The sequence below is a fragment of the Amaranthus tricolor genome, chromosome 17 (genome assembly GCF_026212465.1).
Source record: "Amaranthus tricolor cultivar Red isolate AtriRed21 chromosome 17, ASM2621246v1, whole genome shotgun sequence".
Lineage (NCBI taxonomy): Eukaryota > Viridiplantae > Streptophyta > Magnoliopsida > Caryophyllales > Amaranthaceae > Amaranthus > Amaranthus tricolor.
In genome coordinates this window covers 19764615-19786083 of record NC_080063.1, presented here as the reverse complement: position 1 = coordinate 19786083, position 21469 = coordinate 19764615, and the positions used below count along the sequence as shown (strand labels likewise).

The window sequence follows — 21469 nt, the reverse complement described above, 5'->3', positions numbered from 1 at the left end:
GAACATGAAGAACCCGAACATCACCACGATGTACCTTTTCACGAACAAAATGAATGTCCATTTCGATATGCTTAGTGCGTTGATGATGAATAGGATTGCTCGACAAATAAATAGTACAAACATTGTCAAAATAAACAAGAGTGGCGTGGGAATAGGACAATGAAGCTCAAAAAGCAAGTTACGAATCCAACAAGTTTCAGAAACAATATTAGCAACACCAAGATACTCAGCTTCGACACTAGACTTTGAGATCGTAGGTTGGCGACAGACCAATAGATCAAATTGTCACCTAGAAAAACACAGTAATCAGAATTGGAACGGCGTGTGTCAGGACTACCACCCCAATCAGCATCAGTATAGGATAAGAGACAAGAAACAAAAGACTTATATAGCTTTAGTCCATGGTCAAGAGTCCCTTGAATGTACTGAAGAATTCTATGAAGAGCAGCCATATGTTCAACTCGAGGATCATGCATAAGTAAGCATACTTGTTGAACGGCATAAGAAATAGCCGGACGGGTAATCTTGGAGAGTAAGGAAACTAGCTACAAGGGTAATCTTGGAGAGTAAGGAAACTAGCTAACTACAAAATAATTACCAAAATATAAAGATTTATAAGATATGCACAATATTCTACTCTATTAGCCATGTGCATGATAGGAGACGAAGAATACTGAAATATCAAATCTGTTTTGTTCCATTCTTATTTTTCCTTTAAACATAATATAAAAATATAACAAAAGAGGGAGAAAATGGACTTGAACCAAGTATCCCGAAGCCAAAGGAATGCTAAGCTGCCTACGTATCCCGAAGGAATCAAAACCCACGTAGTTCTTTGTCATACCTTTTATTTGTAGTTGTTGAATGTTGATTGATCGTTGTCCGATATTCATGATCCTATTCGTCTTCGTCATCATCATCTTGTTGATTAGACGCTTCCGCTGACTCTCCTCCTGGCGATGATGCAGATGTATCTATCATCATCCATGGATCATCATCGTCTTGATCATCATCGTTCTTGAGTCCTTGTGTTCGGAGCTCCGCTTGATCCCAATCTTTCTTGCAAACACATATTTGAATAGTATGTGGAGCAAGACGAGATCTCTTTTCATCTAGAATTCTTCTACCTGTACTAAAAGCAGACTCCGACGCAATAGTAGAAGCAGGAATTGCAAGGACATCCTTTGCAATTCTCGATAGGAGAATTTAATTGATTTTTCTTTCTACCATTCTAAAATATTATAACTACCTTGTTCAATTTCAAAGTGATGTTTAAGTTAATTATCTAGTTCTAAATATAAAGCGGAGAGTGAGGAAGAAGATGGTCTTACAAAACTATCATCTTGGGTTATTATGTTAGCTACTATGGGATTATAATAACTGGGACGTGCCGAGACACTAGCATGCCTAGACGTATCGCGATTTGGGTTATATACACTAGAATAGTGATCATAAAGTTCTGCTAAAAGCTTTTTACTATTTCCAACATAATTATGTACATCACTAAGCAGGCGATCTAATGATTAGTAGTAAAATTCAATTAATTTAGTGAGGTTTTCTGTCTTAAAACATGGTTCTAAAATTGTCGCAATTTCATAAATAAAAGGAAAATCAGTAAAATACGTCTTCCACTTGTCCATCATATCTGCAAGAATCGGCTTTAAAAATATATTAGTATCATTATGCGAATGTTGGATGCATTTAAGTTAACAATATGAGCACAAAAACGTACGTGTAATAATCTACCACCAAGGATAAAACTAAAAGCAGGTTCATTATACAAAAGTTTGATGCAAATAATGTTGGCGGTTGCATTATCGGTAGAACAACAAAATATCTTATCTAACAAGTTCCATTCTTTACATATCTCTTTTAATCTTTTATGTTATTACTCGTATGTCTTTCGAGCATTAACGTAAAAGAAATTATTCTTTTTTGAATAAAACAATTATGATATATCCAATGTGCTATTACACACATAAGGTTCTAAATGTGGGGGAGCAGACCAAATATCAGTTGTTATGCTAACCCTACCATTAAAAGATTTAAACATTTCTATTAATTCATAGCGCTTTGATTCATATAATTTTATTGTGTCTCGTTTAAGAGTGTTTCTAGGGATCACTCTATATTGTGGTTGTAAAGTTTTTCTAGTGTAATACTCGCATGCCTTACTTTCACCATGGTTAAATGGCAACTCATCACAAACTACATTTTTAGAAAATTCATCAATCATTTCATTACGATTATATTTAAAAGGCATACCTCCGCCGAGGATGTCCATTGTCCACAGTCGGCTTCCACTTGTAGTCCCGCTGCAGCTTGCTGCATAAGTTTCTTTTGTGATTCCATGCTTCTTTGCCAAATGTTTGTTGAAAGATCCCATTGTTGTTGTTGTACTTCATGTGATCTCGTTGATAATTGTCGAGATCTAAGTATCCCAGTAGGGGTCGTTGGTTCCTCTTTTTCTTCTTCTTCTTCAATTTGTATTTCTCTTTCCACTTCTTCTACACAATCGTGTAATTCTTGGTCATACCCTTCTGGATAATTTGGTTCATAATTATAATTACTAATCGAAGGTGTTGTTGATACCGACGGAGTTGAAGTGGCCTTTCTTTTGGAGTTAGAACCTCCCAATCATTTTGCCACTTTAGTAAATAGGCTTTTTTCAAAAAAGAAGACATGATAATATTGAAATAATAATGTAATTAAGAAATAATTAAAAGACTAATTATGTAATTAAAAGAATAATTGCGTAATTAAGTAGAGAGAGTAGGAGAAGAGATGAATTGTGAATGAAAAGATTGAAAGTGTGGAGTATATATAGAAAAATCCCAAAAGCTACTTTTGACCGGTTCCAAAGAACAACTGAGCCGGGTAAACTGCACAGTTCCAGTTCCAGTTCCAAGGAACCGTTGGGCCGGATGAACCGTTTTGGTCCGGTTCTCGGTGAACCGGCCTGCGGTTCTTTGGTCCGGTTCTGGCGGTTTTTTCGACGGTTTTATGGTTCCGCGGTTCGGGCCGGTTCAGAACCTATCGCGAACGGTTCCGATTTCGGGATGGTTTTCAAGCTGTTCGGGACCGGTTCGATTCCGGGTAACCCGCTCCATGGCCATCACAAAACCCAACAAAAGAAAAGGAATTTAAGGATCGGGATGTAAAACGAGAAAGAAGCCAGAAAGGTTACATGTTTAGCTCTTCAAGTTTCCGAAGCCTAAGTACATAATTGCATATTATATACTTCTTCAAACGTACAATTCACAACCAATTCGGGTATTGAAAATTTTACCATGGTCTTCTATTCAAACTTCGAATTTACAAACTATATATATATATATATATATATATATATATATATATATATATATATAATATGTAACAATTGTATTTGATTATTTCAATTATTTTTAATTTGTGTTTTAAATTATGTATGATATGCAACAATTGTATTTGTAGTTTTGTGAATTTCTTTGTCTTTTTTGGTTTTATTTATTTTAGTTTTATATTTTTATTTTTTTGGTTATTTACAAATCACGGTGATTGATTAGAAATTATTAAATAAAAAAATAAGAGTTTTTAATTTAAAGCATTATGGATAAGTGCTTTAAGTTATAGTGAAATAATCATGGTTATCTTAAATTTAATTTAAAATAAAAAAATAATATATAACATAGGCCCGCAAAAGCCCGCAAGCCTGCACAGTACGGGTTTGGGCAAGAACTTTTTGGCCCGCACTTTGGCCCGGCCCGGCCAGCATCAATGGGCAGATTTTTGCCTCCCGGCCCGGTGTTTGATCACCTCTAATATATATATATATATATATATATATATATATATATATATATATATATATATATATATATATATATATATAACGCGACAGAGTTGTACTATTTACATGATGAGCCACATTTGCTCTTATTGATTCCCTCGATTCATAAAATCGAGCCATCTCGATGCCTTCACAGCAACAGGAGAGTCTTTGCTCCGCTGTACCCTCAATTCATAAAATGGAGCGCTGAACGTCAGCTCATATCTCACTGGTTACAGAATTTTTCTTGAGTAATGCGTAGGCATCACTGTACATTGCCACTGCATTTGAGAAAACGGCAAGTACAATCATCAGAATGGCCAAGTATCTTTCTTTGGCTGCAGAAATCGCATAGCGGTCCCTGAAATATCAGAGCACAAGTATTTAAGTCTACTTGATTAGATATGTGCTACAAGGAACAAAATTCGGTTTGGAACGGGGAACGAGAACGGAAACAAGGAATACAATCTATATTAACTCGGGAACGATTGGGAATGAGATATATTATGTCTAGATGGGTCCAATACCCATAGTCCCATACCCACCTCTAGGTTTCATCTCGTTTTTTCATTCCTTTTTTTTCTTTCGTTTGTAAGTGAAGGTTAAAATACCTTTTAATAAGTGATGATATATTAGATGAAGATGGCTAGGGAGTTATTGGTAATTTTGTATGGATAAGGAGCTAATTGTATTTTTGTATCTTCATATAAATACTCCCCTTTCTTTCATTTGTATTATATAAGAATATATCACAATAATAAGAAAAGGAATTCTGCTCTCTCTCTCTTTCCTTCATCTGCTTCTTCCTCGTTCTGTTTTCCCTCTTCCAAAACCAACTCCATTATCATTCTTCTCATGGTATCAGAGCATAAGTTCAAAGATCCTCAAATTTTTCGATCATTACAGTGATATTCGTTCTTATTATTCCAAATTTCTGAAAATTTCTACAAGAAATCTTTCCTTTCTCTTTTCTTGAACATGACGACAAATTTGTCAATTGCAGTTACTTCAGATCCAAATTCGCCTTATTTTATCAATCCATCTGAGAATACGGCCTTGCCTATTGATTCTGAGAAGTTTTCTGGTGAAGCTTATGGAGAATGGAAGAGAAGTATGGTCATTGCGCTCGCGACAAAAAATAAATTAGGGTTTGTTGATGGAAGCTTACCAAAACCAACTGAAGATGATCCAAATTGTGCTGCATGGAAAAGATGTGATGCTATAATCATTTCTTACATCTTGAGATCCTTGGAAAGTTCGATTGCTAGGAGTTTTTTGTTCTTAACTTCTTCTCAAGAAATTTGGAAGGATCTTGAGGAAAAGTTTTCTCAGACTTCTGGACCCCAGTTGTACACATTGCAGCAATCTTTAACAGATTTGAAACAAGGTCAAGAAACTTCAATTACTGAGTTCTTCACTCAGATAAAAGCTATTTGGGATCAAATCAATCAGATAAACCCATTGCCCTCTTGTACAAGTGCTGGATGTACCTGTAATCAAACCTTCATCAAACAACAACAAGAAGAAAGGCTTGTACAATTACTCATGAAGTTGGATAATAAGTTTGCTGCTGTAAGAACTAACATCTTGATGATGCAGCCCTTGCCAACTATTTCAATGGCATACAAACTTCTCATACAAGAAGAAAGACAGAGGCAAACAAGCTTGATTGATGAAGAATCAAGCAATAGAGCTATGGTATTTGCTGCAGATTATAAAAGAAACTATAAGAATCGTTCTCAAGGCTCTAGAATGACTTTTCAGTCATCTAATGGAAATAGAATGGTGATAGCAGGGAAGAGACCTTACTGTGAACATTGTAGAATCCCTGGACATACGATTGAAAAATGTTTTAAGATCCATGGGTACCCTTCAACTCTAGCTAAAGGAAGAGTCAAGAAGACAACAGCAGTAGCTCAAATGGAAGAAAGAAATGAGGAAACCACAGAACATGTTACTCATATCTCTTCAGATCAATTCAACAATATTCTTAAGGCTTTACAGACTCAGGAATCAGACAACTCTCAAGCATATGTGGCAGGTACATGTCTATTAACTTGTTCAAATCAAAATTGGATTGTTGACAGTGGTGCTACAGACCATATTTGTTCAAGTTTAGATTTGTTTAAGAATTATAAAGTGTTCGATAAAAGTCCAAACACAATTACTATTGCTGATGGTAAGCAAGTGACAGTTGAACATGTTGGAGATGTGTTTTTTGACAATGGAATAGAATTGCAGAATGTCTTACATGTGCCTGGGTTGAAGTTCAATTTGATTTCTACTAATAGATTATGCAGAGATTTAAAATGTGAGATAGTCTTTACTCATGACAAATGCATAATTCAGGGGCCAACTTTGAGACAGTCAGTGGTGCTTGGTAAATTGGTATCTGGGTTATATGCTGTTGATGATGGAACTATGGTAAAGCCAGAGAAGATAGAGACTCAAGAGGCTGCAATTGCTGATGCAGCTAAGGTTGGTAAAAGTACTGAAGAAGCAAAGCTTTGGCACCTTAGAATGGGACATATGCCTTTCAATAAGCTGCATCTGATTAATTCTGTTTTTGATAATAAAGTAGGAAGTCAAGTAATTTGTCAAGTTTGTCATAAGGCTAGACAGACAAGAAAACCATTTCCTGTAAGCTTGTCTAAAACTGAGAAATGTTTTGAATTACTTCATATAGATACATGGGGTCCATATAAGAATAAGACCTATGATGCTTTTAGCTATTTCCTTACCATTGTAGATGATTTCTCAAGAAATACATGGACATTTCTTATGAGGAACAAAACTGATGTTGTGAATATCATTTCTGATTTCCTTGTTTTCATTAAGACACAATACAGCAGTTTAGTGCTATGTATAAGGAGTGATAACGCCAAAGAATTATGTGAAGGGGATATTCTTCTTGTTTACAGAAAATATGGGATCAAGCATCAGAGATCTTGTCCTAATACTCCACAACAAAATGGAATTGTGGAAAGGAAACACAGACATTTATTGGAGACTGCAAGGGCATTATACTTTCAGTCCAGGGTTCCTATAAAATTTTGGGGTGAATGTTTGTTAACTGCTACTCATATAATCAACAGAATGCCATTGAGGTCAGTGAATTTTACTTCTCCATATGAGTTGTTAAATGGAAAGAAACCAGATCTAGCTCACTTGAAAGTGTTTGGTTGCTTATGTTACATATCAACCTTGAAGACTAGTAGAGCAAAATTTGATAAAAGGGCTTCACCCTGTGTTCTATTAGGATACCCACCAAATCAAAAGGCCTTTAAGGTATATGATTTAGAAACAAAAAGCATGGTTATTTCCAGAGATGTTATTTTTTATGAAAAGCATTTGCCTTTTCACTATGAAACACAGAACAACAACACCAAAAATCCCATCTTTCTCCCCATAAACACACATTTAGATCTAGACATGAACTATCCTATACCTGAACCATTTCAAATTCCTCCTGATAACTTGATTGCAGAACATGACAACATTGTTGATTCAGCAGCACCTAAACCCTCAACCACTTCAGCTCCACAAAATATACCTAACATTGTTCCTTCTCTCAGACAATCAGATAGAATAAAGAAAAGACCTGCATACTTAGATAAGTATGTGTGTGCTGCAGATTCTTTGCATAACCATTGGTGCAACATTGTACAATTTGATGCTCTTCCTTCCTCAATGAAAATACTGATAAACAAAGCATCAGAAATATCAGAACCATCAAGCTACTTGGAAGCTTCTCAAGATACAAGGTGGATAGCAGCCATGAACAAAGAATTAGATGCTCTGGCTGCTAATGATACATGGGAGTTAGTACCTTTGCCAAAAGGCAAGAAACCAATTGGATGTAAATGGGTTTATAAGGTGAAGCTTAATGCAAATGGAAGTATTGAAAGGCTAAAAGCAAGGCTGGTTGCACAGGGTTTTACACAAAAATATGGAATTGATTACCTTGAAACGTTTTCACCAGTGGTTAAAATGGCCACTGTAAGATGTTTATTAGCTTTAGCAGCAAGCAAGAAATGGAATTTGTATCAATTAGATATTAATAACGCTTTTCTACATGGAGAACTTACAGAAGAAGTTTATATGAAAGTTCCTCCAGGAGTTAACAATCCACACAACTATGTCTGCAAACTTACCAAGTCTTTGTATGGACTTAAACAAGCTTCACGACAATGGTATGCAAAGTTAAATTCTGCAATACAGCAAATGGGTTACAAGCAATCCAAAAATGACTATTCCTTGTTCATCAAAGATAATGCTAACGGTATCACAGTAGCAGTTATATATGTTGATGATATAATAGTAACTGGATCAAATGAAGCAGAAATTTCATTGTTCAAAGAACATTTGCACTCAGTGTTCAGTATCAAAGATTTAGGAACACTAAATTACTTCTTGGGAATGGAAATCTGTCATTTGCAAAATGGTATTGTGATGACACAAAAGAAATTCACCAAAGAATTACTTCTTGATTGTAACATGGATGTATCAAAGGTAGCTAAAACTCCATTCCCTGCAAATATGAAGCTTCTGATTGATACTGGAGACTTATATGAAGATCCAGCACATTACAGGAAGATAGTAGGTAAGCTGAACTTCTTAGGTCACACAAGACCAGACCTATCTTTTTCAATACAAACTCTAAGCCAATTCATGCATCAGCCTCGAGTACCTCATGTCCAGGCCTTACATCATGTGCTGAGATATGTTTCACATACCTTAGGTCAAGGAATCCTCCTATGTGCCACTGATCACTTGAGTTTAAAAGCATACTCTGACTCTGATTGGGCAACATGCCCCAATACTAGAAGATCAGTAACAGGATATGTTTTGTTATTGGGCAAATCTCTAGTATCTTGGAAATCTAAGAAGCAATCAACCCTTTCCAGAAGCTCAAGTGAAGCTGAATATAGGGCAATGGCTGCAGCATCCTCAGAAACAACTTGGTTAGTTAGACTTCTTACAGAACTGGGTGTGACAAATCTACAGCCTGTAACATTGTATTGTGATAATCAAAGCGCTATTCACATTGGTAAAAATCCTGTGTTCCACGAACGTACTAAACACATAGAAATTGATTGTCACTTTACTCGTGACAAAGTTCTTGAAGGACTAATTCAGTTGACATACACTCCTTCAGCAGATCAACTTGCAGATATAATGACCAAAGCCCTGGGGTCCTTACAGCATAACAAATTAAAGTCCAAGCTAGGCATGTATCCAGACACACTTCCTAGCTTGAGGGGGGATGATGATATATTAGATGAAGATGGCTAGGGAGTTATTGGTAATTTTGTATGGATAAGGAGCTAATTGTATTTTTGTATCTTCATATAAATACTCCCCTTTCTTTCATTTGTATTATATAAGAATATATCACAATAATAAGAAAAGGAATTCTGCTCTCTCTCTCTTTCCTTCATCTGCTTCTTCCTCGTTCTGTTTTCCCTCTTCCAAAACCAACTCCATTATCATTCTTCTCAATAAGGTCTTCAACACCAGGACCTCACCTTGAGCAATTAGGGTCGCGTGTCGTGGTGACTGGTAAGTGGGGACAAACATTTCCCGATCGGAAGACGAGGCTACGTTCCACGTTCCATGTAACTATAATGTCAAAAAAGACGGAGTTTGCAGTGTAGTTCTCTTCATGAGGGGGTAATGGTGTGATCATGGCTATCCTAATCTTTTACACTCCAAAAAGTGTCAATTGATCAATGCCATCTATTGTTTTGAGTTGAAAATCCAATAAATTCCAATCTTAGTTTGAAAAAGCACACCTAAACAAGCCCAGACAAGCACCTTCGTGGACGATGAGCTTGAAGCCTTGATAGGGAGAGGTTAGGTGAGTTCATAAGGCGAGCAGCCGAGCGCCTTATAGTGCCTAAAGGTGAGCACCTTAGAGTGCCTTTCGGTCTTAGTATCAGAATAGGTCCATTTAGGAAATTCAAGGACGAGTGTCAAAAGTAACCTCGTGTTGCTGTTAACCAAAGGCCATGATGCCGGGAAGCAAAGACCGTCGATATTTAGTCTCAATGGATAGAATACAATCGGGAAAACAAGCATCAAGTGTGCGGCATAACTGACACGAACAGCATCGTTCAGAACAGCACTGTAAGGTATTCCCAGGTCAGTATCAAAGTTTGCAAGGACATCATCCAGAGTTCCATCACCGAATAGAAGAAACCCGAATAAGCTTACATACACAGATGAACAAAGACCGAGTGCAGTTCGAACTACAGGTCTGATTCCGCTAGTATCCTCTAGTTCATTGTCGATTGAGTGAACTACAGAATACAAAGTTCACAAAGCACGTCAAACACAAAATCTCATGCTTTTGGCCGATATTTGGTGTTACGATAACTGTTTAAGTACCATTGTAGTGACAAATATATGCAGTGACGAGAACAGGTACGACAGTGAAGAGTTTCCAGAACGAGTTTAAATCGGTAATGTTCGGAAGTAATCTTGGCATCATCACGCTTCCGCTTATCACCTTAATAACTGCAATTCCCACCATTATTACAAGAAATACAACAGCCAGAGCAACTGACAATGCAGATGTATATCTCAAAGAATCTGCAGAACAAACACAAATAGTGAATACCCAATAGAGAAAATAACAAAAAGGAACTTGCACATTATTACAGAAAAAAAAAATCAAAATGGGCTTAATGTTAAAATAGCAAGTATGTGTCTAATGGGTCTTTATACTTTCTTTTTTAATCTTATTCAGGGGCGGATCTATGCTCGATCAATACTATCAAGTGTCAACTGACAACATTTTACTTATGTATATAGCCATATACTTGGAGATACTAGTATATGTGGTGGTAAAATTGGTATGAGCTTGATATGTGACAATATTGACACGAGTGTTAAAGAACCAACTCAACTAAAAGCTTAAGCTGATGGTTGAGGCACCAAGATGTGTTATATACTTTAACACCAGGTTCATCCTTTATTAATTACATTCTTTTAATATTATCGACATCATTTGATTTTATTCTAGATTCGCTACTGATCTTATCCCTCGTTGCCGATACCTTGAGGCTTCAACAACAAAAGCGTTCTACTTACACCCCAAATTTAGGATTGATTGCACATCTATGTTCTGAAATAATGCTATAAAATAGCTTCAAAATCTAAGATAGCTAAAGATGTGATCACACCATATCTCTTTTGAAATAACGCCATGATCTTCAACTGTTTTGATAAGGGTATGGTGCGCCCTCATCTAACCCTCCCTAAACCTTAATTATAGCTTTTATGATCCAGATACATTGGATAAGATGATAATGTGATCATGTGAACATACATAAGTTACGGAATTGAACCATATTATCACGAAATCTTAGCTAAATAACAACACAATTTCCTTCTAATTGGCTAATATGATTATTTACATACATAAAACATGAATGTATGACGACAAACCGATCATTTAATATGAATTCGATTAAAAGTGATCACTCTGCTAAACCGGTGATGGTGATAAGCAAGATATGTTGCATTTGCTAAAGAGAAACTTAAGAATGAATTACAAAATATGAACCCAATAACTCACCAATGCGCTTGAAGCAAGCTAATGGAGCAAAGATACAAAGTGTTGTGATAAGAAGAACGAAAATCCGGGCATTCCACCAATGATCTCCAAACCAACCTTCTAATACACCAGGTGAATTCCACTAGCTGATGTTCCTGATAGCACATCACCTTCAAACATCCCACAAAACACACCAATCTTTAAATCATAACATTTCATTAAAAGCTCATCGCGAAGTGTTAACTTAGGTCGGACTATTGTGAATTGTCAGCATATTATCGGGAAACACGAGGTGCACACACTCCATGAGCCAAAGACATACCATCTCAAAAACACATGACAATAGGAGGAAGACTCCTTAACTTATAAAGTGTATACATCATCTGATAAATCATCCCAACATGAAGTATAAAGAGAAAATCAATTGATTCAGTCAACCAAGAAAAAACTATCACTACAACATACATCATGGCAGCGCAAAGATACACAATAATATTTTTTGCTTTATTTTACATTTTTAACTAATAATACATTTAAACCCGAGTAATTAAACTATAGTAAAAGCAATGTAACTAATGATTAGGACTCTAGGTAGACTTATGCATCAGACACCTTGCACACTAAATTTGTTAAGAAACATTATAAAAAATATTGAATATTTTGAAGTAAAAACAAAAAATTATCCTGAATAATTTACCCTTTTATCGATTTTCCTATATTTTTTATGAAATATGAATAATTTCAACTGTAAAGAATACTTGTTAAGAATATACCACGGTAACTTCTTATCAATACAACGAGTCATTATGCGTATAGAAAAGGTAAATATAAAATGAAATTATAAAAACATGAAAATTTTTTAAAAAATAAAAAGAAAAATCAAGTAATTTTTTTTTTTAATTTTAACTTTTACTCCCTTCGTTTTGTAATGTTCTTCCCATTTAGAATATTCTACTTTGGAAAAAGAATATTGATTAAGAATTTTAAGACATATATAGATGATAAAATATATCCATGTGAGATCTCATTAGATTCGTATTAATGTATACTTTTTTATTATATACTCCTATTTTGTACAATTTTTCATGATGCGTATTTAGAGATATTAAAGCTTAAAATTTATTTGAAAATTGTAAAAAAGTAAACAGGAAAAACATTAGAAAACGGAGGGAGTAATTTTTAATATTTTTGATTTTTTTAATTTACTCTTTTTTAGTAATTAATCACAAAAATCAGTCATTACTTGGCAACAATATTGTAAAATTGAAACTATTTATGGTTAATCAAAAGTTAAAACTATTATATGAAAATAAAGAAAAAATTGTTAATTTTTACGATAAAAAATATATGGACCCTCCAAATTTTTTTTTCTTTTGTCTGATTATTATAATTACAATTTTGAGGAAGTCGTAGTCAAAATCTTTGGTCCGTCTATAGTTGCACATGTCTAGCTCCGCCCTTAATACATTAAAAATGTAAAAAAACAAAAAATTCTATTGATTAAAACAGCACATTAGAGCAAAATTGATTTACATACCTATGATGATCATGTACACTATAAGAACACCAATATTATTGATTAAAACAGCAACTTGAAGCAATATTCTACCAACTTTTCCAAAAGCATCCCCCATAACATCACCATAAGATGAAGATTTTCCAGCCCTACTAAACTTGATAAGCATACCAATAGATTTCTCAGTCAAAAATGCCATTAAAATAATCACAAAAATCCCAAAACCAAGACCTAAAATCTTCATAGTAGCTGGTAAAGACATGATTCCAGCTCCAATAATAGTGGTAGACAAATTAAAAACTGCCCCAGAAAATGAAGCTCCATTAAACTTATCAAATCCTGCTTCATCATGAATGTTTGTGGGTAATAAAGGGGCATTTTCATTAGGAATTTGCTTCCCTTTTCTTGATTTTTTCTCTCTTTTAAACTCCATATTACCAATTGTTATTTTTTTTTTCGTTTATAATTAAAACCCTTAAACCTTAAATTGATGGAGGAAGAGAGACAAAATGAAAATCTAATCTTTTTTAATTTGAATCAATATAGAAAATGCAATCTGGGTTTTGATTATAGAATCTAGGATTTTGTGATAACCAAGCGCTAAAATGGAGGGAAAAAATCTAGCTGGCCGCCAAAACCCATAAATTCCGAGTTAAAATCATAAGCAGAGCAGGTAAGCAGAATAAGAACAATCAAAAAAGTTGAAAACTTGCTTTTTATTTCAAGGATTTGATTAATTTTAAGGTGGAGTGGGACAAATGAGTACGTAAACTACTTGGAAGTTGGAACGTAAATTAATGGTGACGTTATGCAAATATCATGTCGCATGTTTTTCACGTTGCTTTGATTACATACAAACAAATTTATTTCCCTAATGCCTGATTAATCCAATTTTTTTTACATATGATACGATAGCACAACAACAATGATAGATCATTTGGCTAAATGATTATGCCTTTGCTCATTCAAGACTTCGTAAATAAGGACTTAGATTAAACCTTCAAACAACAACAATTTGAGTCCTTTCATGAAACTTAGAAAATGTTCAAAGACTTGCAGACGATGTGCCCTCACCACTACATACCTAACTTATTTCTAATCGATTTATGATTCTTGTATTTATTAACGTGCTAGCTTATGCTTGACCATTGTTTTCTAGTCTTCTATAATATTAAGATCATTTGGTAGAAACCTTCAGAATTCGTACAGGATCCTACTGCCATTTTCTGGGTCAAATTATGGAATATCCCTATTTGCACGCTCCAGCACTTTATATTCGGCCCACTCCAGTCTAGCTTGATTTTATTTCAATTTTATTAGGATTTGGACAATCCTTCCAAGCCTAAATGTACCTGCTCAAGTGGCCATAGCCACAGCCTAACCGAACCGATGCATAAAGTGGGCTGATAGCAAAATTGAATTTTGCTTCCATTCATGGACTCAAAAGGCAAAACGCCCGGATTAACATTCTAGAACATTTTAGTCTTCGGCCATGGGGTTGTGTAAGTGACCATACCCTGGGCGCGAGCAATGACCGACAGTCCAACACTATTCTGCAACTTGCAAAGTGTGGACACATAGCAGACTAGTGTATCCATCAGGGAAACATATTCAAACTTCAAGACCATAGATTTACAAACTCCCACAGAAAATCTGAAATTTCTGAATTAATATAGAACAATTCTGTTTCAATTAGTATATATACACGGTTAAGCAAGAACATTTGACAAACAGTTCTTGTTTTTTTCACAGCATACACAACTAGACAATGGAGACGCGACAGGCAAACATCATTGATCCCGACAGATCAAAAAACCGATGTGTCAGTGCACAATCTGCCTCGATCAATAAGTTCCTGATGTTTCTCTGAACGACGAGGAAAAGAATCCCAAACCCCCAAAATAATATCAAATATGTAAAGGAAAATAGTGTTACAATCTCGATACGTGAACTGGCCTCTTCTTCCTCTTCGTTACCCTGTGGCGGAGGGCCTAAAACAATCAATATTGCACAATCCCACGGATCTTATCATCTCTCCAAATCTGCACTCAAGTAATCGTATATAAATAATATTTACGGGAATATAGCAGGACAGGAAGAAAGGGATAAAACGACAATTTCAAAGAAAAAAAATAAGTGGTCGAGTGGTTGAGCGATTGTAGAGTTTCCTCGGAAGTAAAGGTCGAGAGAATTATTTGGTTGACATAACCACAAATGTTCCACATATTTCTTGGAACTTGCTTACCTAGAACTAGGTAAGCTAAATTTGCTACTGATAGTAACATGTTGTGAATTGTGAGGGAAAACGTCATTGTCAGTAGCAAATCGATTAGGATGGACTAACATTTTCCCTTCACAAGTCGCAACATGTTACTATCAGTAGCAAATTCAGCTTACTCGTATCAAATATTAAGACGGAGTCCGCGCACCGAATTCCAAAATTGAAGTATCAGATCTTAGGATCCACACCCGTATCCCATTCCCGTACCCGAGTCCAACATAGGGATGAACAGAGCAACAATTCCTTAAAAATAGAACTCCGTGAGCATTGCAAGTTCATAAAACGGAATTTTTGATGCTAAACCAACCATATCACAAAGACATATCGGGTTTCAACTGACCTATCAACACTGTTCCGAGCTTTATCAGGCCGTTCAATTAAATTACTTGCTTTATCGGGGAGATCTACACTCTTCCGTGATTTCTCTCTTTTGTCTGTACTGGGTCTTGACTTGTCCCTTGTATCGGAGCTTTTCCGGGGTTTTTCTTTCCTATCCATACTTGCTCTAGGCATCTCTCTTTGATCAGCACTTAGTCTTGATTTACTATCTCGACAGTCTGTACTGCTCCTCCGAGGATGATCTGAACTCAACCCAGATCCGCTTCTTGAAATGGGTGACTTCTCTATGACGGATATGAATTTCTTGAGATGCTTAATGTACTCCGGATAAAGCTCCAAGTCACAGTGATTACCACCTTTAACCCATAGTGGTTCATACTTTTCTTTACAATGCTCCCACAGTTGTTTACCATGAGACCAATCAACCACATCATCCGATGTCCCCTGCAGCACAAAATCAAGTAAAATGTCGTAGTGTCACCTTTCTGTTGTTAAAAAAGCAATTCAAAGAACAGGCAAAGAAGATAAGGGAGTTGATTTCGGAACTCCCATGATTTATTTTGTAATTACACACCATATAAACAAGGCAGAAGAAGGCATACAGTCTTGCAACATATTCTCCGAGTAGAGTGCATTGACCACGTTGTAAAGATTTTCAAAAAAAAAAAAGCGAACCGATATATCATGGGTTGTAAAGGTGTAAAAAACGCGTTTTGGCCATATGAGATGCTCATCTTTTGACGGATATTTAGGCGTTATGATAGCCGCATCACTCCCGTTACCACATTTTTGCACTATGGTTAGTATTTAGTAGAATACACCGTGTGTCCCTTATTACGATGGGGCTAAAGATTTACTAGCCCATCTTGTATGAGACCTTCTCACGGTGAGACAACCTCAAAACAAGAAGCCCATAAGCCAAAAGTTTTTATTAGTGGGTATTTAACCCAACTATGAGGCATGTCTCATGGGAAGACCGTCTCATACAAGAATTTGTGAAGATTTATAGTTCTTTGGATTCGAATTATAATAGACTATAGTATAATGACTCATTAAATCAAGTGCAATTCATGTTTGCTACGAAGGGTTAATCAAAAACATCTTTATTATCACTGACAAGGGTAAGGTTCGAACATTTGACCTTCCAAATCTCACCCTAAGTGGGAGCCACTTAATGACATTACATTGGGATAATGAACTGTTGTGGTAGAATACATGTATGATGTATTCATTTACTCTTTGAATGTTGCTAATTCTTCTGTTAGACGAAGCACACACTTCATGCAAGCAATTGAACGTAGGTCAGAGGATACTTACATGAATCACCAAGACAGGGCAAACAACCAACGGAATTTTGTCGATATTCTGCATTGGACAGAAAACAGTTAGAATAACATCCATTTAGATCTTACCCATGAGACATGAAACTGAAAACAGTCAGATTTCCATCGTTACCCATCAACAAACACTGAACCCACCTTATATATGTCAAACCAATAAGACCTCTTTACCGGATACATAACCCGTAAGCCAGACATGATCGGACTATGAAGAACGACAGCTCTCAATTTAGGTAACCCAGTAGCTAAATCTAAAGTGGGCCCACTTCCAACAGATTGCCCGTATAATATAACATCTTCCTCTTTCACTCCGTATCTTTCCACAAGACATTGATATGCAGCTTCTATGTCTGCATACGTGTTCTGCTCACTCGGCTGCATGAATAGAAACATAGAATTATAGGTTCAATTTTGTTGGATCAATAGGATCAAAAGCATGATTTGAAGCATTCAAGTACCTTGCCTGTAGACTGTCCATAACCGGAATAATCATATCTGCAAAAAAACAAACACACTCCGGTGAAGACTTCATCATTAAACAAGAACGCAATGTCGTTAAATCAATCATAGGCTAGACAAATGTACATCTGATTCAAACAGATTCAGATTGTAAATTCAAATTAACTCGGGTTAATGTCAACTGGAAACCCAATATTCGTTCCTGAAGAAAATCAAAAGGCGCAACAAGTAAACATTCACATAACTCTAACGGCCCGTTTGGTAACTAGTAATAACTGTGGGAATGGTAACGGTAAGTTAGTGTAATTTTGCTACCATTTAGTACCGATTACCAAACGGGCCGTAACATGTTTTTAGTTAAGACAAGACAGTAAAATCACGTCATTAGCATGATAGTAATTGAACACTGCAAAAGCTTCACAAATATGCTTAACATGCTGATTTAGGTCTCAAATCACCCAGCTTAATCAACCTTATACACAAAATTGGATAAATACAAGCTCCGAATCTCCTATTAATTTTCTGAAACGTTTCATTTTACGTCTAAACACCCATGTCAGATCCTTAACACTCGAACAAAACCGACCATAATTCACTTATTTCAATTTGCGATTCTCGAGAAGATTAGCTAATGATGTGACACTACGATACACCTCGACAATTAACCGAATCAAAGTAACATATTTTACATAACAATCCAACAAAATCAAAGCCCACAGATAAAGAGAAGAACAGAAAATTTGAAACACAACTTTCTATTTAACCCTCATCAAATTAACTACAACCCACAAAATGTAGGAAATTTCAATAAACTATTATTTATATTTCCTATCACATCAATTACAAAAGAACTGAATAAACACTAATCAGTCAAATAAATATAAAAGAACTTCAATTAAAAGACATATTCTTTAATTGCTGATTGTTTTCCCCTTATTAATTCATAACAAACAAAATGTAATAGGGAAAATTCAATCAAACAGTTCCTGCTACACTACAACAACTAAATTCCCATCTAACTATTCATCAATCCCATCAAATAAACTACAAAGAACCCAAAAACACTAATCAATCAAATAAATACAAAACAATAAAAAAATAAAAAAATAAAAAAAATTAAACTGTTTTTAGTTTTTACCGGTGCCATATAATTCGCTAATCTCCATGCAAATCACTATTCAGATCAGTTTTTGTTATTTTAGGTAATTCGCTAATCTCCATGCAAATCACTATTCAGATCAGTTTTTGTTATTTTAGGTAATTCGCTAATCTCCATGCAAATCACTATTCAGATCAGTTTACAATAGGCGAATTAGCCCACGAATTATGAGAAATGACGATGAACACAACCAACAATGCAAAAGGAAGAATCTATCAAACAGTTCCTGCCACACTAAGACAATCAAATTCCAAATCAACTAGAAATACTTTTAATTTATTCTATCAAATCGAAAAACAGAAGAACCCAAAAACGCTAATCAATCAAATAAATACAAAAATTAATTACATTTTAAATAAAAACATAAATTTACCCCATTAAATTGACTTTAAGATGAATACTAAGCTCTCCGAAAAGCTCATACATTTGACCCAAATCAGCAGCATTACCATGAGAATAAAGAACAGTAAGCTTTGCCATTGGATTTCTCATAAAAACTGCCACAATTTCATTCCCTCTTTTTGTACATAACTTCAAAATATCTGCATTTTCCCTCTCCACCACATCAGTCATCTTCAACTTCCCACTCCCTTCCTCCATAACCACCCTATATGACGGCGGGTCCGGTGGAAAGAAGGCGAATTTTGCCGCCATTGTTGATGTCACCATACCCATTTTGATTAGATCAAAAGGTGAATTTAGCTCTTTTGAGATTTTTTTTAAAGGTTTAAACTTTGAAAATTAGCATAAATTTGAAAAAAAAAATACCCATTTACAACAAAGAAAGGAATAAAAATTACTGAAATTAGTAAGAAAACACCGTTTTTTTCGATTGTAATGATACAGGAATTTAGATTAAATTTGAACAACATTTAGCTCATAACCCACTAAATAATACACCAAAAAAAGAACTTTTAGCATAAATTAGTTCTTACAAAGAATAGAATTTATTTATGTTTTAATGATAAAATAAATTAGCTTATATTTGAACAAAAATCAAGCAAAAAAACATGAAAACTACCCACCAAAAAACAGAACATCTAATCTAAGCAAAGAATAAAACTTTACTAAAAACTTTGATTCATGCAAAACGGTAAATCATAGAAAATCAAAAAGAAACAAAGAGGGCATTTATTACAAAATTAAGGAAAAAATAAGTTAAAGATACAAACTTTAAGTAAAATTGCAGAAGAATTCATAAAAAGGGAAGGTGGGTTACTGAAAAATCGTGAAATGAATGAATATGATAATTCGTCTCTCTCTCTTCAATTTCTCTCCCCATGTACAAGCTGAATCATGGAAATCTACAACGAGCATTAAATTAGGGTTTTTAAGGAGAAAAATAAAAAATTGAGCTTTTTGATTTTAATGTTATTTTTTTATAAATTTTATTTTAATTTGGTGGTTTAAAATTTGTATTAGGAAACCGGAAAGAAAAAGTGGGTCTAGAGAGTGTTAGATGGATCTGTGTTGGATTCTTATTAAGGATTTATTCATGAGAGTTTTCCGGCGTCGAAAATGAGTGGCACGTGTGGCGGAGCGTGTGGGGCAAGAGATAGTAAAGAGGGGATAAGTTATATAAAGTCCAATATAGAATTAAGGAACTTGTAGCGTTATAGAATAAAAACTCCTTATTTCAGAATTTCTATTAATTTTTTTAACAAATTTAATTTCAAATAATTACTTTTATCGAACAATTTGAACCATTAAATATCTAAGAATTAGAATCATATAGCTAATCCTATTGCTACATTTACAACTACCCAACACTATAACTACTTGGTCAGTTAACAGTTATCCACACAACTACCTTGAATTTAAAAAATTATTTGTACACTGTAATTTTATTGTGCACCATTATATCAACAAACTACTCTCCACTCACGAACTTAAACTTTCTTCTCTTCACCCCTCTAGTTTACTACTCCCTTTATTTCTTTTTATTTGTCCACTTTAAGTTTGTCTACTTTAAAAAAGTGAAATTTAAATTTTATTTTTAAAGTATATATTATAGATAAAATGTATTCACGTGAGATCTTGTAAAATTTATTTTGACGTAAAATTTTTTAATATATAATTTTTATAATTTTTTATGATACGTATTTAGAGATATTAAAATTTAAAATTTGATAAAAACTGCATGCAAAAGATAAATTAGACAAAAAAAAAAGATGGAGTATCATGTTACGATCGGTGTAACTTGTTTCGATGATATATTTGATAAGCTTTTTGTAATGGCTATGGCTTTTTGTTGATTTTGTAAGTTGTTTTTTTAGCTAGAATAAAAAAATTCGTACTATCCACTTATTTAGCTTTATTCTATTTTGATATATTTTAATTATTTTGCATTATTTATAAAAATATCAATCATTTTAATCTCATTTATAGATATTAACTCACTTTTAATTTGATGTATATATTTTATTATCTCTCTTTATTTATACTAAATATTTACCTTTTTCTTATAAAGTATGCATCTTTTTTATTCGAATTTAAATGATGAAATAATAAATACTAATTTCATTTTAATATAAATAACGGTGGCGATGTGGGTAAATGCCAAGTGTAAATTAAGAGAAAAGAATTTAATAAAAAAATTTATTTTATTTATAAATTTAATAAAAGAATTGGTGGGTGAGTTGGTTCTTTGTTCCAGCATGAAATTTGTTCTTTTGCGATGGTCATTGTCAGTCTGTCACATTTATTGATGACTTTTGACCATAAATAATTAGGATCAGAGAAAATATTTTGTTTTATAAGCTGATAAAATCATTAAGTAACTAAAGGACTATTAGTACAAATTTGAATTTATGAGACAAATTTAATTTTTGGTGTGATTTCTGAGACAACTTTGAGAGCTGTTGTAATCAGACTAACTAATTTACTGTTATAATGTTTTGGTCAAGAGTTATTGATTGGATTCATTATTTGAAAATATTGTCTGAATCGTATATGTTTAATCAGCAGTTAAAATTTTATTTTAGTTGTTATGAAGATATTTGA

At 34.4% G+C, this 21469-nt stretch overlaps 1 protein-coding gene and 1 pseudogene across 1 annotated transcript; both read right to left on the bottom strand.

The window, feature by feature from the left end:
• Nucleotides 1–9205: 9205 nt before the first annotated feature.
• On the bottom strand, nucleotides 9206–13333 carry LOC130804025 (amino acid transporter AVT6A-like; annotated as a pseudogene).
• Nucleotides 13334–14519: 1186 nt separating this feature from the next.
• LOC130803911 (uncharacterized) lies at nucleotides 14520–20040 on the bottom strand. The gene is made up of 6 exons (XM_057668141.1): nucleotides 18840–20040; nucleotides 17307–17343; nucleotides 16987–17223; nucleotides 16826–16873; nucleotides 15510–15952; nucleotides 14520–14930 (listed from the first exon to the last, which is right to left on the bottom strand). Exons 1-6 carry the CDS (start codon nucleotides 19139–19141, stop codon nucleotides 14861–14863), a joined length of 1137 nt encoding a protein of 378 aa, XP_057524124.1. The 5' UTR covers nucleotides 19142–20040; the 3' UTR covers nucleotides 14520–14860.
• Between the last annotated feature and the right edge of the window lie 1429 nt (nucleotides 20041–21469).

What these genes read in the sequence shown, in the direction of transcription:
- LOC130803911 (XM_057668141.1), bottom strand. Translation starts at nt 19,141, where the DNA reads ATGGGTATGGTGACATCAACAATGGCGGCAAAATTCGCCTTCTTTCCA. An exon ending in ATGGACAGTCTACAGGCAAG is followed by an intron (nt 17,224 to 17,306) that starts GTACTTGAATGC and finishes CTATTCATGCAG; the next exon opens with CCGAGTGAGCAGAACACGTA. An exon ending in GCTCGGAACAGTGTTGATAG is followed by an intron (nt 14,931 to 15,509) that starts GTCAGTTGAAAC and finishes ACTTGAGTGCAG; the next exon opens with ATTTGGAGAGATGATAAGAT.